The 18,374-nt window shown below is 40.6% G+C and overlaps 1 protein-coding gene across 3 annotated transcripts in view; it reads right to left on the bottom strand.

The window, feature by feature from the left end:
• LOC115146237 (protein lin-52 homolog) overlaps positions 1-16,370 on the bottom strand; it is a 33,382-nt gene extending 17,012 nt beyond the window's left edge. The window contains exons 1-6 of one of the 3 annotated variants that reach the window (XM_029688196.2): positions 16,298-16,370; positions 14,090-14,164; positions 13,970-14,007; positions 13,805-13,871; positions 13,612-13,695; positions 3,459-5,313 (exon numbers count right to left, since the gene is read on the bottom strand). In XM_029688196.2, the coding sequence (XP_029544056.1) occupies positions 5,207-5,313; positions 13,612-13,695; positions 13,805-13,871; positions 13,970-14,007; positions 14,090-14,164; positions 16,298-16,316 (390 nt within the window). In that variant the 5' untranslated portion in view covers positions 16,317-16,370 and the 3' untranslated portion in view covers positions 3,459-5,206. Of the gene's footprint in view, positions 1-3,458; positions 5,314-10,893; positions 11,962-13,611; positions 13,696-13,804; positions 13,872-13,969; positions 14,008-14,089; positions 14,165-16,297 lie in introns of those variants that run through there. The other 2 variants (XM_065004239.1, XM_029688197.2) reach the window with 2 other exon arrangements.
• Positions 16,371-18,374: the final 2,004 nt, after the last annotated feature.

The raw sequence follows: 18,374 nt of genomic DNA, 5'->3' as shown, positions 1-18,374 counted from the left end.
GAAATTCGGCTTGTCACCAAAAGCACTCACAAACTTCTACAGATGCACAATCGAGAGCATCCTCGACTGCTCCGCCCACAACCGTAAGGCTCTCCAGAGGGTAGTGAGGTCTGCACAACGCATCACCGGGGGCAAACTACCTGCCCTCCAGGACACCTACACCACCCGATGTCACAGGAAGGCCATAAAGATAATCAAGGACAACAACCACCCGAGCCACTGCCTGTTCACCCCGCTACCATCCAGAAGGCGAGGTCAGTACAGGTGCATCAAAGCTGGGACCGAGAGACTGAAAAACAGCTTCTATCTCAAGGCCATTAGACTGCTAAACAGCCACCACTAACATTGAGTGGCTGCTGCCAACACACTGACTCAACTCCAGCCACTTTAATAATGGGAATTGATGGGAAATGATGTAAAATATATCACTAGCCACTTTAAACAATGCTACCTAATATAATGTTTACATACCCTACATTATTCATCTCATATGTATATGTATATACTGTACTCTATATCATCTACTGCATCTTTATGTAATACATGTATCACTAGCCACTTTAACTATGCCACTTTGTTTACATACTCATCTCATATGTATATACTGCACTCAATACCATCTACTGTATCTTGCCCATGCCGCTCTGTACCATCACTCATTCATATATCTTTATGTACATATTCTTTATCCCCTTACACTTGTGTCTATAAGGTAGTAGTTTTGGAATTGTTAGCTAGATTACTTGTTGGTTATTACTGCATTGTCAGAACTAGAAGCACAAGCATTTCGCTACACTCGCGTTAACATCTGCTAACCATGTGTATGTGACAAATAAAATTTGATTTGAAGAGAGATTCATAAACTGATTATTCAATTGTGGGGTTTGAATGGTGTGAGAAGACAACAACATAGTTGCTGATCATCAAAACATAAGGTACAAAATTCATTCCATCTCTTAAAGGGGCAGTAGCTTACATTGGGTGCACAATTTTCAGGTAGGCCTACAGCATTATTTAATCTCCAGTAAATGATTCTGCTATTTAATCTGTTATCAATGATATTTACATGTTAATATTATCTTCTGAATACAATAATGTTTTTTTTAACTAAATCAATTAGTTTACAAAATGTTGGTCTATCTAGCTGTCCGATAACACGTTCTGATGGAATGGCTTGTCCTGTACTTTTACCCAGAGTGCATTGAGTGAATGTTGGAAAAATATCTTGGTTCCTTGCAGGACATACCAATTTGAATGCAAAGAGGACTCAGACTTCAAAAAAGGTGAAGTGAACTGGCAAAAGAGTTGAGTCCTCATGCAAATGCAAGGGCAGTGTGAATACAAAGAGAACAGAGTTATTTTGCTTTTTTTTTTTTTTCCGAGTTCACATTAAAGAGGACTGAGGACTAGATGTGAAAACACCCTAACAGTTAAATACCCCTGCTTTAGAGAATACTATTGAGTCATTGGTCTCCTAATCCCAGTTTATCTTTCTGATCACTCTGCTAAGAGCGTGTTAAATGGACCACTGGTTTCTGGAGAGGCCTACTAATGGGAGAGACTGGTGGCCCTCTCCCTCCGTATCTCTCTCGATCCCCCCAACAATAAATTAGGGCAGCCTGGTCTGTGGCTGTAGACCCCCCCCTTGATGAAGACTAACCCCTCTGAGCCACTCATTAATTACGGGTTCAGTTTAGCATCCGCCTCTGTCACATAGAAACTCGAATGATTTGCATTGTAAGATAAATATTAAAAGCGGGAAGAGAAATGATCAGCCGGTCAGCCACCCTCAGGCAACTGGACTCTCACACACGGAGTGGAAGACACCAACATAGATCGCAGACACCCCCCACACACACACAGATGCATGTGCACATGCCCACACATAGACGCTGTTACACAGCAGGGGCAATCAATACTGATTAGAGGGAGTTAGAGATGTGTTTAGTTGATTACAAAGGTCAATCACTAATTCTATACTTATTTATCAGTGACTTGTTACAGCTGCCAGCCATACTAAATAACACCTTATGGATTGTGAGGGCCATGTCTTCACCCTGTTGATTAGTTGAGCTCTAATTATCATTTAGCACTGGCTGGGCTGGCCTGGGGATGCCATCACAATGTGGGACTGATGGGAAATAAAATGACAAAATGTCCCCCTCAACCAAATGAATATCCAATACTGAATACAATATTCGTCCACAAGCACTTCTCAAAATAGCATTAATCCCAATGTAAATGTATAGCCTAAATGTGTCACCTTCCTACCATTTGGAGTGGATGATCTGGGTGTCATTGTCACATCAACTCCCCCCTTGTGTAGAATGGTAGTAATCATGGTGAAGCCGCTTCACCTCTCCAGGCACACGCCAGAGGTGCCAGCCAGGCCCCTGTTAGTCCTAGAGACAGATGACCACCTGGGTTAACTGGCGTCCCAGCCTCCAGCCCCGACTTCCACAATTCACTATCATTAAGACTCAAGCAGACTAATCTGACCCCTGCTGCCCATCTTTAAGTGCCACTCAGCTATTACTGGTTGTAAGCTTTACTTAATGGATTTAACATCCATTCTCACTGTCCACTTCCCCTGGGACCTGGGGATGACACCCCCCACAAACCCCTCCTTCCCCCATTAACACATTCACTCCCCCCCCCCCCTTCCCATATACACACCCGCCTCGCAAAACATAGCCTACACCTGACGCTCATGTTTGTGTTCACAATTCAATTACCTACTTATTGATACTTCACAGGGATATTTAAGATGCAGACACAGCCAGTGATTTCCCAGGGGAGCCACTGGTTCCTCTTTATGTCCCAACCGAGAGCGCTCCTCTCCCCCCTCTTCTCTCCCTCCAATATATTCCTGCCTGTGTGCACTGAGACACACACGCTCGCACAAACAAACACATCTACACCTCCCCACCCATGCCATAGCCTATCCCTGTTCAAGAGGTGTCCTTATTAATAGGCAATCAGTCAAAATTCATTCATTAAAATGCCTAAAAGGTTTTACACCGCCACTATGATTAGCTGGGAAAGAAAATCCAATGAATTCCTAATGCGTTTATGGAAATGAGGTGTCATTTCCGATCTGCTCAGGGAGGCGGCAGGCAGGCAGGGCTGAAGAACAGGCGGTATGTGCAGCTCTCTTTCCCTCTACCATGATACACACCTTCACCACTGATACAGAGGGCACCTCACCATAGATTCTAGGCTGTTTAGACAATCTTAGTGTAATAGTTGAACATTCAAAATTGCTAAAAGTGAACTGAAGAATTAAGAGTTTGATGAACCACAATTCTGATTGTATGATTACGATTCAGCACTGACTGTCGCTACATGCTTCAACAGCTGCACTAAACAAAGTCAGGAAACTAAACTGTGTGTTTTTATTTTTTACCTTTATTTAACCAGGCAAGTCAGTTAAGAACAAATTCTTATTTTCAATGACGGCCTAGGGTTAACTGCCTGTTCAGGGGCAGAACGACAGATTTGTACCTTGTCAGCTTGGGGATTCGAACTTGCAACCTTTCGGTTACTAGTCCAACGCTCTAACCACTAGGCTACCCTGCCGCCCCGTTAACTGCGTTAACCATGCAACACTGGTTTGAGGCTTCTGGATTAACTTGGTACATATTTTGCTAAACAGAAATGTTTCTTTTAGGGACAATTTTCTCATACCAGCAATTTAATTTCCTCAAGCCAAACAACATTTCCCCCAAAGTATGTATCTCAAATAGCAAAAAAATATACAGAAAACTTATCAACACACATCATCGTTTGACTCGTTTCAGTTTCCCATCACGCCATATCTAATGGCGTCTTCACCACGGAGAATTCTCCAGCGGGTGGGCCTTGCTATTTATCTCCACTATGAGCTCATAAAGTAGGCCGGTGCGGAGAGGAGGACAGAGGAGGAGAGGAGGGGGTGGGTCCCCTGTTCCTCATTCAGAGGTTGTCAGGGAGCAGAACTTCATAACGGCCCGCCCCGCGGTCGCTCAGGCCGCCCTGATGGATTGATGAAGGCACATTAGCACCATGGGCCAGTGTGAATGCAATCATATTCAGCAGCCCTGGCCTCTTAATAGGAAGGAGATTGATGCTGGGCCATTAGGAGCTGTCAGTACTGACCTTCAGCCTCAACTCCACATAGGCAGGGATGTAGAGGTCATCCTGGCTGTACTGTGGTGGCAGCACAGTGGTGTTTAGACCAGGACAGCTCTTTGTCACCGCCAGCCAATACTAAGCAGGACCGGTCTTGACTGGCGTTCCCTTGTATCAAACCAAACCTGGAGGATTACCTGGATGATTATGACAGCCTCATTGAGGAAGATTGGCAGGTCTTGCTGTAAAATAATGTTGCAGCAGCAAGACCTGTCATCTGTCCACCTGTGCAGAGTTCTGCAGAAGGCGACTAAAATCACATCAGACTCTTTCCATCCACTCCACACCAAATTGCAACCCCACCCCTCTGTCCACAGCTACAGGCAGCCAAAAGGAAAAACCAGAGACAGAAAGTATTTTATTCAAGTGCAATACTTCAAAATTAACAAGATCTTAGACTAATATGCACTTTAAGCACTTTGACATGCAAATGGATCTTTATATAAACTAGTGCACCAGTGAGGATTTCCTACACTAGACAACTTGTTACAGCTGATAAGTCATTGATAATAATCTGCCATTTTTTAAATCTCATTACATGAAGATATACGGGGAGAACACAGCTATATTCAATCAAATTCACGAGTTGATTTAAAACCTGTTTAACCCTTTATCATGGTTGGTGTCTTGACGGATTTGTCAAAAAATTGTGTGACAAAACGTTACTTTTCTGTCCTTGCTTTTATGGCAGTGCAAGTTGTCATTATATAATAAGTATGAATCAGTTAAATTAGATATTGAACTTGAACCCTGTAAGAATCCTGAATCTAGCTGTCAGACAGTTTTTTGTATAGAGATCGCAGAAATGCAGTGTAACTAGGTAACATTTCGTGTCTCCTTATGTTACGGGGTGAAAACAGTTTTCATGGGCACACAAATCAAAAATGATGTATGAGATTGCAAAATCGCATGCTTCTAACCGAAAGTGTCACCTTACCTTGATACATAAAACCTAAATCAATACTGTCATTAACGTGGTTCTTCAATAATTATGTATAACACTTATTCGATGGGCAGTTGGTGTCCAGCTGATTAGTTACACCATGATATTTTCACACATCATCATCTGATCCATGAGGGAAGGACAGTCAAGTGACAAACAGCTGTTGTGATAGCGCATGCCATGCAACAACAGCTCAAGTGCTGGAAAAAAAGGAGTTTGCAAGGAATCATTTGTGTGTCACTTGTTGCTGGTGAAGACAGTTGTGCTTGGATTCACGCTGGATCTAAAATCCCTAGCGAAATGATGTTGGTAATCTGTTGTTGTCTGCTTGATTTAGAGCAGGGGTCTCGTTAGATTGAACAGAGAAAGTATTAAGGTAATGAGTTCATGTTTTCATGTATTTTTGTGCCTCGGATTGGACACCGAGTCTACTGCGCTCAATTGTGTAAGATTGGCCTTTGCGCAACACCCAACGCTATTCCTATTAATTATTCTGGATATAATGACAAATTACATACCCCAGTGGGCTTACTCACAATATAACTTGGTAATGCAATAACATGAGAAATACATTTTGTTTTCCATGTTACACCTGCAATTTTAAACAGTACAAGGGGCTTGAAGGAGCCTACTTGAACTTTAATTTGGAGGTCAGAAATTCAAGTATTTGAATAGGCCCACCTTGAAAATCAGACATTTAATCAATTTGGTGCTTGAAAAGTCCTTGTACATATTGTAGCCAATTCATAAGTTCTCCTGCTCCCTTATAATTTTCCATGAGCTCAATTTTATCCGTTTTTGTGAGATGTGGCCACTTTCGTTTGTTTCCTGCCACTTCAATTGATTGACAAATTCTTCCAATAAAAAAGGAACCTGTTTTTTGCTCACTTTCTCATGATAAAAACAGAGATGGTGAGATTCAAACGGTGAGATGAATGCTATCGCTATTCATGGCTTTATTATGTGTGCCTGCGTCGGCCACATAGGCTACAGAAAAATGGCCATCCAATCTATTTAGTCAGGTAATGTCCACATTATCCTCACATATTTTAGAATGTAATAATAATTTGAAAATCAATGCATTGGCAAGACCCCCCCCCCCCCAAATATTTTTTCTTAAATGCTTTTCTTTTGGGGGGGGGGGGGGTCTATATTATTAAATTCTGTCTTTACAATTCTATAACAGAGGTCCTTCAATGAACTGCTTAAAAAAGTTCCTGAAAGTCCTTGAATTTGACTTGCCAATGTTTTATGTACCCTTCTGAAAGGGATGTATAGTCCTAGGCATATGATATTGTATAGGTGAAGTTAATAGCCAATTTGCAAATATTCACTTTTATTCCTGCATGAAAATCTTTTTTAATTCTGTTTCAAACCATTTAGAAATTTTAACACGCACAAAAAAAAAATAATGTGCCAAATTTTACTTAAATCTGAATCTATTTCCTACAATAAATCCATTGCAGTGAAAAATCAGGAGGCTGGTTCTGTACAGTACTTGTCCTCATCATCTGACTCTAAAGAATTATACAGAAAAAATGATATCAGTCTACAGTAAACGGTCTCTGCATAGGGAAGCTGCTTGGCTCCATATTTGGCCACATCATAGTTAAAGATATTACTGCATTAGCAAGGAGCCAAGTCTCAGTCAGTCCAGTCAGCCGGTGGTGGTGGGGATCAGTGAAACCTACAAGTGTGTTAGAGCAGCAGCCTGAGGCCTGTCCCTCAGGACCAATCCCCTTTCAATTACCTCCAATAACAGCACTTATCACAGTAGTCAGCACTCTCCTGGGACCCAGGGCCTGATGCCGAGCTCAGCGGCCCACAACAGGGGCATTCATCACAGGTCGAGGCAGCAGCTGGGGTCTGGGGAGGAGGCATGCGCCAGGTCCCCCCTGGGGAACACTGTGGCAGCATCACACAGCCATCGGGTGTGTGGGGGGGGGGAATGGGGCCTGCCACACACGCCCATACAAACACATATGTGCATGCATAATACACAGTGGGGCAAAAAGGTATTTAGTCAGCCACCAATTGTGCAAGTTCTCCCACTTAAAAAGATGAGAGAGGCCTGTAATTTTCATCATAGGTACACTTCAACTATGACAGATAAAATGAGAAAAAAAATCCCGAAAATCACTTTGTAGGATTTTTAATGAATTTATTTGCAAATTATGGTGGAAAATAAGTATTTGGTCAATAACAAAAGTTTATCTCAATACTTTGTTATATACCCTTTGCTGGCAATGACAGAGGTCAAACGTTTTCTGTAAGTCTTCACAAGGTTTTCACACACTGTTGCTGGTATTTTGGCCCAATCCTCCATGCAGATCTCCTCTAGAGCAGTGATGTTTTGGGGCTGTTGCTGGGCAACACGGACTTTCAACTCCCTCCAAAGATTTTCTATGGGGTTGAGATCTAGAGACTGGCTAGGCCACTCCAGGACCTTGAAATGCTTCTTACGAAGCCACTCCTTCGTTGCCCGAGCGGTGTGTTTGGGATCATTGTCATGCTGAAAGAACCAGCCACGTTTCATCTTCAATGCCCTTGCTGATGGAAGTAGGTTTTCACTCAAAATCTCACGATACATGGCCCCATTCATTCTTTCCTTAACACGGATCAGTTGTCCTGGTCCCTTTGCAGAAAAACAGCCCCAAAGCATGATGTTTCCACCCCCATGCTTCACAGTAGGTATGGTGTTCTTTGGATGCCACTCAGCATTCTTTGTCCTCCAAACACGACGAGTTGAGCCCCAGATCGAGGGAGATTATCAGTGGTCTTATATGTCTTCCATTTCCTAATAATTGCTCCCACAGTTGATTTCTTCAAACCAAGCTGCTTACCTATTGCAGATTCAGTCTTCCCAGCCTGGTGCAGGTCTACCATTTTGTTTCTGGTGTCCTTTGACAGCTCTTTGGTCTTGGCCATAGTGGAGTTTGGAGTGTGACTGTTTGAGGTTGTGGACAGCTGTCTTTTATACTGATAACAAGTTCAAACAGGTGCCATTAATACAGGTAACGAGTGGAGGACAGAGGAGCCTCTTAAAGAAGAAGTTACAGGTCTGTGAGAGACAGAAATTTAGCTTGTTTGTAGGTGACCAAATACTTATTTCCCACCATAATTTGCAAATAAATTCATAAAAAATCCTACAATGTGATTTTCTGGATTTTTTTTCTTCTTATTTTGTCTGTCATAGTTGAAGTGTACCTATGATGAAAATTACAGGCCTCTCATCTTTTTAAGTGGGAGAACTTACACAATTGGTGGCTGACTAAATACTTTTTTGCCCCATTATACATGCAGTGCTGCTCCACTTGCCTTCCACACTTGGGGCCTCTGTTCTACAGGTATTCTGCCTTTGGATCTCCAAAGATTAGGCTACATTTAGCCATTTTACATGACATTAGGCTGGTGTTCCAAGTCCTTCTGAAGGTTCAGGTGAAATCAGTGTCCTTTAGGTCAGAGGTGTCTACGTCTGGCCCTTCCCCTTCCTCCACAGGCATCAAGGTGGGTAATTTCACTGGCTGATTATTCTCTGCCCATTAACCAGCTCAGTTTAATGGGCCACATGTTTAAAGGGGGGTAGTAAATTGTGTCCCCTGCCCTGGTTTGTGTTCTCTGAGGAAACAAACATGAAAAAGTAGCTGAGATTTACAAGGCCTCCTCTGACAGCCGGGAAAACAAGAAAATTAAACCAGAGCACATTAAAAAGGCATCAATACAAGATGCTCTGAGACCGATAATAACCATCATTGTGTTACTTCATCCCGAGGTACATGACATGGTTGCAAAGACAACATCCCTTCCTTCTTCCTTTATGGCTGCTAACATCTTTATAACTAACAAATATGTCGTATGGTAGACAACATGAAGCATTTAATCAAATGAAAGAACATTAACAGATCACTGCATGCTCAGGGCAAGAGACAAGCTGATCTGAAAAATGTGAGGAACATCAGATAGCGTCATTTTCCTGTAAATGAAGCTCATCACGTTTGGGTGAGACTGGTCCCACAGACCCTGGATCAGACTGTATGATCAGCTTGTTTCATTTGTATTTAGTTATAATATTTAGCTATAATATGTGTGGTAGACAGAGCGGATCCTGACCTGTAAATATGAGCCTGGAATAAGCAGATAAAATGTGTTATCTACAGCTATGCTGAAATCAATGACACTAATCTGAGCTTTCATAATGCCTGCTGCATAATAATGAGACATTCGAGCAGTGTCATTGCTTTTGTCATCCCCACCAAGTCTACGTGCACTTTGAGGCAATTCATTGTCACTCAAGCGGTCAAGTCATGCACTATATCTCGAGGTAGCTTGCTTGATCAACATAAACGTTGCCGTTAAACAAAAATATCTCTCTCATTTCTATGAGCGAGCAGGGCAAAGCCCAGACAAATCATGTTTGCAATAATCCTTTCCAGAATGAGTCTACTTTAATCATTCTGTCTTTATGGAATTTGACAAATCAGCGGTGAGCTCGCTGTGGAGCGGGACCTATCAGCCCTGCACCCCCTCTGCATAACCAACATGCTCTACATCTCCCTGAATCACAAAGGGGGGCAGAGGGTTCCTCATCCTCACTGTACAAGATTACAGTTTCTGTTTAAGCATTGAATGGAGGCTAAATCCAGTCCAGATTTAAGGTAGAACTCCACCCAGAGAGCATAGATTTAAGGGAGTGCTCTATTCTACAACAAGAGTGTGTGCAGAACGAGTGCAGCCAATGTTAAATGCATAGTTAGAATTCAACGATACTTTAATTTTGGCAGCAAAAAAAATACTTTGAGAGGAAATGATTTAAGTCTGTATCAAATCTCTGTCACAGCGTTTTGTTTCTGGGTTTGTGCATGGTGTGCTTGTCCATAGCGAGCTAAGTACCCATATTCCTTTTAGGAAAAAAAAGGAGCACTTAGCTAGGCTACATCTCTCTAATCCACACTTTATGGATTAAGACAATGGATGCAGAAAATCTGTCAATCCACATTTTGCATCCATCACATGCTTCAATACTTGTTGTGTTATGTGAGACCTGCCACTACATTACCAGACTTCTAAATGCAATGTTGAATTGCTGCAGTTTTACACTGAGTTACAGTACCAGTCAACCGTTTGGACACATCTACTCATTTTCTACATCATAGAATAATAGTGAAGACATCAAAACTATGAAACAACACATATGGAATCATGTATTAAGCAAAAAAAGTGTTCAGCAAATCAAAACATATTTTATATTCTTCAAAGTAGCCGCCCTTGCCTTGAGCTTTGCACACGTCTTTGGTGTACAACATGATAGTTGCATGTAGCTTAACACCCCTACTGAAAAAAAAACATGAAATCGCGCTTGAGGCATGGAATGCATAGTTGGAACATTTCGACCATATCTTTAGTGCACAACATGAAGTTTCCCCCTCCATGGAAGTGGCAGCGGAACAGTGGGAGCACAGAGCAGAAGTTACATTGGCAGCAGTGTGCAGCAGCTAAGTAAAACAAATTCCTGCACCTGCGCAGAAATATTTGTATCAGTAGCTACGGCATGTCGGAACCGCAGTCACTCCAGTACTTTAATGTAGCTGTAAGTTGGTGTTGATAGCAAGTGGCTGACTCATGAAGTGCTTAGCAGGCTGGTAGGGTTAACTTTAGCATGCAAGTAGGGCTAATGTTAGCAGGCTAGTTGGCTGGCAACCTAGGAAGCTGATTTGTAACAATAAATCCAAGTATTTACTTGTAAATTGGCTGAAAATTAAATTGAAACCCGTAGTCATGAGTGCAAACGATTTGGTTTAATTTTAAGTTATACATTTGAAGTAATTTCTGCTGGAGTTTACATTATAGGGAATAGGCTGGCTTGCCGGGTCCTCCATATACCTTCACATCCCGCAAAAATGTTTCCGTCATGATTTCGGAATTCTCATCCATTTTATTTAATAACAAAACAAGTTTTGAAAAGTGAGGTGTAACTTTGCATTGGAAATGTTGATGCGTATACTAATGTAAATCCATTTGTTACATGTGGCTAAGTTTATGCTAACTACCCTTTAATGTGAAAATGCATTCAAAATGGTTGCCCTCTGCTGACGTGCAATGATACAAGTAAAAGGAGGGCTGTGATTGCCTACTACTGCCAATTTCTCTCTATAAAATAGCCATAACTTTAAACTAGCAGATATTACAGTACCTTCAGAAAGTATTTACACCCCTTGAGTTTTTCCAAATTGTGTTGTGTTACAGCCTGAAATTAAAATGGATTAAATTGAGATTTTATGTCACTGGCCTACACACAATATCCCATAATGTCAAAGAGGAATTATGTTTTTAGACATTTTTACAAATGAATTAATAATGAAAAGCTGAAATGTCTTGAGTCAAAATGTAAAAAGCAGACATTGAATAGTCCTTTGAGCATGTTGTTATTAATGACATGGTGGTGTATCAACACAACCAGTCACAGCAAAGATACAGGCGTCCTGCCTAACTCAAGTGCAGGAGAGGAAGAAAACCACTCAGGGATTTCACCATGAGGGCAATATTGTAGTTACTAAACAATATTAACCTAAATGACAAAGAGAAACAAAGGACATTTGTCCTTGTGGCAAAATATGGCAAATAAATAAACTTTTATACCCTGATTACAAAATGTTGTGTTGAAATACTCTTCATATTTTCAAGCATGGTGAAGGCTGCATCATGTTAAGGGTATGCTTGTCATCGGCAAGGGAGTTTTTTTTGTTGTTGATAAAAAATAAACAGAATAGAGCTAAGCACAGGCAACATCCTGGTTCAGTCTGCTTTCCAACACACTGGGAGATAAATTCACCTTTCAGCAGGACAATAACCTAAAACACAAGGTCAAATATTCACTGGAGTTTCTTACCAAGACGACTTTGAATGTTCCTGAGTGTCCTAGTTACTGTTTTTAGTTAAATAGGCTTGAACATCTATGACAAGACTTGTTGTCTAGCAATGGTCAAAAACCAACTTCACAGAGCATGAAGAATAAAAAAATGAATAATGTGCAAATATTGTACAATACAGTTGTACAAAGTTCTTAGAGACTTACCCAGAAAGACTTACAGCTGTATTCGCTGCCAAATGTGATTCTAACATGTATTGACTCAGGGGTGAATACTTATTTAAATGAGACATTTCTGTATTTAATTTCCAAAACATGCAACAACAAAAAAATCTAAAAACATGTTTTCACTTTGTCATTATGAGGTATTGTGAGTACTGTAGATGGCTGACTTAAAAAATAAATAAAAAACTCAGGCTGTAACAACAAAATGTAAAATAACTCAAGGGGTATGAATACTTTCTGAAGGCATTATATTTAAATATTTAAAAAAATATATTTTCATGTTTAGAAGTTTCAATATTCATAAAAAATATATATATTTAAATCAAAATATTACAGAGCAAGCGGTAAAGCTTAAAATGACAATTTTTTTGTTGCTTTGTAGCATCTGATGAAAGATGAACAATGATGGAGTCTTTGGTTAAGGCTAAATTGTCATAAATATGCCAACTTTAATTATTTCTCAATTAAGCTTTTAGATACAAATGTCAAATATATCTCAACAATCCATCCTCCAATGGACTATTCTATGGATCACATTTTGTGAAAATTACAAAAATCACGTTATTTTTTTGTCTGGATTTCATGACGAATCACTAATACTCTCCATTTACAATCTATTTCTGTCTAAGTCATAACAATATTCAGAAAGAGTAGAAATACATTGAATCTTAATAAGCGGTGTCTACTTCGTGAAATGTAAAATGAGTTGAATGATTGTAGCAAATACTTGAGATGTTCCTTGACTGTTCAGACATAAATTGGCCATAAGGCTAGCAGCACCATCTAGAGGTTGCCTATGGAATGACAACTAGAGCTCTGCTACACGACCCGAGCCTGATGGGCCTTGGTTAGGGCTGTTTTATCATCAATAACTAGGGTACGGGCAGGGCATCACGAAATTGATCATCAACATTTTGAAGCGGAGTCATTTCCTTGTGCTCTGCTGCGCAGTACAGTCAACAGTATCTGACTAAGATCACAACATGGTGTCAGAAGCGCTTCAACCTCGTCAAATATAAAACGAGAGAGATTATTTCACAGAAAATAATCAAGTTCATTGAGTTTTGTAAGAGTTTAGAGTGATGAAAAGTAGCTAACCGCTCTCTATATATGTCTCGTCAATGAGCAGAGCAGCTCAAGCGGAGCCGTTGCTATGGATACTCACAGATCCAGCAGAGCAGAGCGCATGCAGATTGAGCAGCGCGCAGTGAGAAAGTTATGGATTTACTAACGGAGGAAACTATTTCTAATTTCGGGCAGGGCCTTAAATTTGGCAGAAGCAATCGGGCCCGGGTAGGGTAGGGCCTGAGTATCACGGGCATGGGTAGGCCTTAAAATATATGCTCGTGCAGGGCTCTGGTCCCCAACTGGTTGTGAGTGTGTATGTGTATCATGTGTGTATACTTACACTCCTCAAGGCCCAGCTGGTAGGCCAGGTTCTGTAGCCCTTTGACCTTCTCCATCAGGTTTGCTGTGGTCAGACTCCCCAGCTCTGTGGGAGGAATAGAGTTGGAGTACAGTCAGTGAATACTTATTAGTCTATTTTCACAGGTAGGCAATGCTCAACAGTAAGTGTACCATATGACACTACTGTACTTTACCTTTTAACATTTCAATGTCCTCACTCTCCAGTTCAGCCATCCATTTGGGTGGAGAATTGGTAATTGGCTGCAAGACAAAAAATAATAAGAAGAATGTGCATTCTCTCAGCCATGTAGGTCTATTCATTTATCAACGCTAGCTATAGATCTTGGGAAAACACTCACATTTTTGCAAGATGCAGCAAATTCTGCAACTCCTGGCACTGTGTGAGAATCAGAATCAGGAATGAGTAAATTGAAATGATAGGCTTTATGAAGCGAACACAGAGGAGAAGACAAACTTACGTTGCTCTGGCCATAGGTCAGGAGATGCTCTATCCAGCTTCTCAAAACTCAGCAGAGAGGACTCAAAATCATCACCTTACAAAGGGGGAAAATGTATTTTAGTCGTCATCAACCGATTCAACACTAATAAATGTGAAAGAGCAGCCTTTAGCTAAGTGCTGTTCACGCTGAGTCATTGCGCTTGCTTGCTACATTAACAGGGCTCATTTAGTATAAGTAATTAGGGATTTGGGTTTGAATTTAACATACTGTTATGAAAGGAGCCATAATCCTTTCTTCTCCATGTAGTGAGTTTGAGTGCAGGCTTTGTTAAGGCTCTACCAGGGGTTGGAACCGGAATTATTTTCCAATAGTTTAGTTCTGAACAGAACCATTATTGTTTTCATTCCGTTCCACTGGTCCGACCAGCAAAATAAAGTTCTGACCCGTTTCGAACCCCAAAGAAGTAACGGTTTATATCGTTCCTTTCTGTTCCTTTTTAGTCCTCTGAAAACGACATTAAATTAGTTCACCAATGGATAGAGCTGCTTGCTATGGAGCGGGAAAGCTATGTACATGCATTGGACAGACAAGTGTAGTGTAGGGTGCGACATGCGACTGAAATTTTGCAGGTGAGCACTGGGCATCTTGTTTTTATGACATGCATTGTCTGAATTAGGCCCACAGAATTATACCTACGGAGGAGCAGCTTCTATGAAGGAACTTTGAATGTCTTTGAACTTCAGAGAGTTGGCTTAACTAACTTTGGACCAGAGCTAGCTCTTGATCATGACTCTCAGTTCCATTACATTACACACAATGCTGCCTAGAGTTTGACCGCTAGACCAGACAAACTTGTGTGAGCAGAGTGGCACCAGAATTAAAATAAGACGTCTTACGTTTTTGTAGTTAATAAATCCAATGTGAAACGTGATAACTATAGTATCCTTAACTGACATTGAAAATGTTAAGCCATTGTTCTCTAATTAAAAAATATCTCCCTAATTTCTAAATCATGCACGTAATGTCAGTAGCTACATTAGACTATGCATGCTTCGGAGGGAGGGGAAGGTAGTCTACACAAAAACTGGCAAAGATGTTCTGCTGGCAGGCAGACACTGGAATACATTTCTGAGTAACAGTGAGGACTATGTATTGGCGCCTTGTTGCGTTTTTTTGTGGGACTGGAAAATGTAAAATAACGGTAAGAACTGGTTCGTTCCGGAACAGTATAGATTACTTTCGTTCTCAGTTCTGTTCCTCAAAATTGTTTTATTTTCGGTTCTGTTCCCTGAACCAGTTCCAACTACTGGTGTCTACATTCTATAGCTAGACAGACCTTTTTGTTCAACTAACCAGTTATTGCCTTAATTTTTTTCACTGAATCAAGAACTTACTAGTATCTTAGAAATGTCCATTTCCAGTTGCAGGTGTATGGAAAAGACACAAATGTACCTCCATACAGGTGGTTCTACAAAATCCGGCAAAAACTCAGATATTAAATCCATGTTTAGCATCGAGTGAGATACGCCACTTGCATGTGTGAAGACCTTGTGTTTTGGTCACACTTTGTGATGCACTGTCATCACATAGATTTCCTGCAAAGATGTTGGGAAATGCTAGATGTGCAGCAGCTAAAACAGAGAGGGACTCCCTCGCAAGGTACAAAACATGGATGATCTTTGAGCAACTGGAAACGGACATTGCTAAGATAGGTACTTTTTTCACAGAATCAATAACTTAGAAAGCATTGCCAAGAACATATTAGTTGACAAATCTATTGGTGGTGGTTTGTATGGGGCTTTCTTGTAACGCCCAGTATTGGACACCCAATCTTTGGTTATATCACATTATTTGGCGTACGGTCTGTAGCTAGCTACTAGCATGCACATGAATTAGTCATTACAGCTACTGTTCCTTTGCTGACCACCTAGCTATGGCAGTGTCCATTAAAATTGCCGTTACTGTTAAATTGGATAGGCCGAGATGGCTAATAAGACAAACTGCATAGTTATCAAGTAGGAAGAAGGGCATTGCTAGCAGGCTTGTTTTGGTTTGTCTGACATAACCTGTTGTGTGAGCATAGCCTGGTGAAAAACGTGAGACATTATTTGTACAACATATGAACTCAGAATGTTTCAGCAAATAGAAATACGAAGCATACTGGTACATTAGCATCTCGGTATCAAGATGTCAATTTATACACTCAACAACGAAATTAGAATTTACCTCCATTTGGAGACGCCATTTTCAGATCCACACACGTGATAGAATGCAGCCAATGGGTTGATGTTGCTTCAGATTGACGTGTCTGCACCAGGCTGCACTACAAACGTCTGTCAGCAGGTGGCATATGTATCACAGTGCCACACTACTGCATCAAATATTCTTCTACTGAACATAAACGCAAGGTGTTGGTACCATGTTTCATGAGCTGAAATAAAAGATCGCAGAATTTCCCAATATACACAATAATTATTTACCTCAATATTTTTGCACAAATGTATTTACATCCCTGTTAGTGAATATTTCTCATTTGAAAAGATAATACCTGACAGGTGTGGCATATCAAGATGATGATTAAACAGCATGATCGTTACGGGTTCCCCTTGTGCTGGGGACAATAAAAGGCTACTAAAATGTGCTGTTTTGTCACACATTACCACATGTCTAAGTTTTGGGGGAGTGTGCAATTGGCATGCTGATTGCAGGAATATCCACCACAGCTGTTGCCAGATACCATAAACCCTCTCCAACATCATTTAAAAGAATTTGGCAGTATGTCCAACCGGCCTAACAACTGCAGACAACATGTAACCACACCAGCCCAGGACCTCCACATCCGGCATCGTCAACTGTGGGATCATCCGAGTCCAGTCAACCGGACAGTTGAAGAAACTGAGGAGTATTTCTGTCTGTAATAAAGCCCTTTTGTGGGGTCCTAGCTTCCAAGTGGGTGGGCCATAATCCATAGATTAGGGCCTAATGAATTGATTTCAATTGACTGATTTCCTTATATGAACTGTAACTCAGTAAAATTGTTGCATTTATATTGTTCAATATAAATCATTTAATATCTAAGAAAAAAAATTCATATCTGTGACTATGCTCAAAATATAAAAAAATCTAGATGAACCTCTAGGTGATTACATGGCAGCAGCCTACAATATATCCTAGGTATAATATGGATTCCAAAAATATCCATTGCTTGTAACTATATAGAGAGAAATTATGACATTCAGTGCTCCTTTTCTGCATTTGAGAAGTAAGACAATGATGTCTGTTAACTTGTCACAAACACATGATCAAATGTATAAGAGTATTTATTCATAACCACACAACATAAGATCATTTTACTTTTATTTAACTAGGCAAGTCAGTTAAGAACAAATTCTTATTTACAATGACGGTCTAACCCGGACGACGCTGGGCCAATTGTGCGCCACCCGATGTGACTCCCAATCACGGCCGGTTGTGATACAGCCTTGAATCAAACCAGGGTCTGTAGTGACGCCTCTAGCACTGAGATACAGTGCCTTAGACCGCTGCGCCACTCTGGAGCCCCATACACTGCAACAAAAATAAAATGGGACACACCAAGAGCAATGAAAAAGGCCATTAATATTTACTATTAAAATGAACAAAAAGATATACAAACCAACAGGTAAAGAACGGTTGTATTGAAAAGTATCAGATTCCTTTCATTGCAGAACTGAAAATCACTGAAAGCACTATCTTGCCAAAGATTCATACAATACTGTGAACACTAAGATTGTTTATCTTGCAATTTTTGCTCAAAGAAAAAAGAAATACAACAGTCAATATTTGACATTATAAAAAGAGAAACAGGTTCATTAATTCATATCATAAAACATTTAAATAGAATATTTGCATTCTCAAATGTATTTAGGCACTTAGCTCATTATTGCAACTCAGTCAAGAAAAAACTAAACATGTTAAGGCAGTTTAGTAGACATCATTAGCGGTCAATAAAATACCACTGATAAAAAAAAAAATATCACTATGTCAGTCAGACTCCCTGACTGTTCACCTGACTAAAACTTCCAGGAGTCCATTCACTTCAGGCCAGCCATGGTCCTGGCAGGGTCATGGGCTAGCAGCCCTCTCATACCATAAGACAAGAGGTTTAAACAGGTCATATCTGCATGGGTTAGAAAAGCTGAGAGGAAACTGAAATGTAAGCTGAAAAGAACATACATTTTGAAATTGGTTCATGTTTTTTTGTGTAGATTTACTGTTGCTCCAATGTCATACTGTAGGCAATAACACTAACAGAACATACACA

The sequence above is a fragment of the Oncorhynchus nerka genome, linkage group LG18 (assembly GCF_034236695.1).
Source record: "Oncorhynchus nerka isolate Pitt River linkage group LG18, Oner_Uvic_2.0, whole genome shotgun sequence".
Taxonomy (NCBI): domain Eukaryota; kingdom Metazoa; phylum Chordata; class Actinopteri; order Salmoniformes; family Salmonidae; genus Oncorhynchus; species Oncorhynchus nerka.
This window is presented reverse-complemented; position numbering and strand designations above follow the sequence as displayed.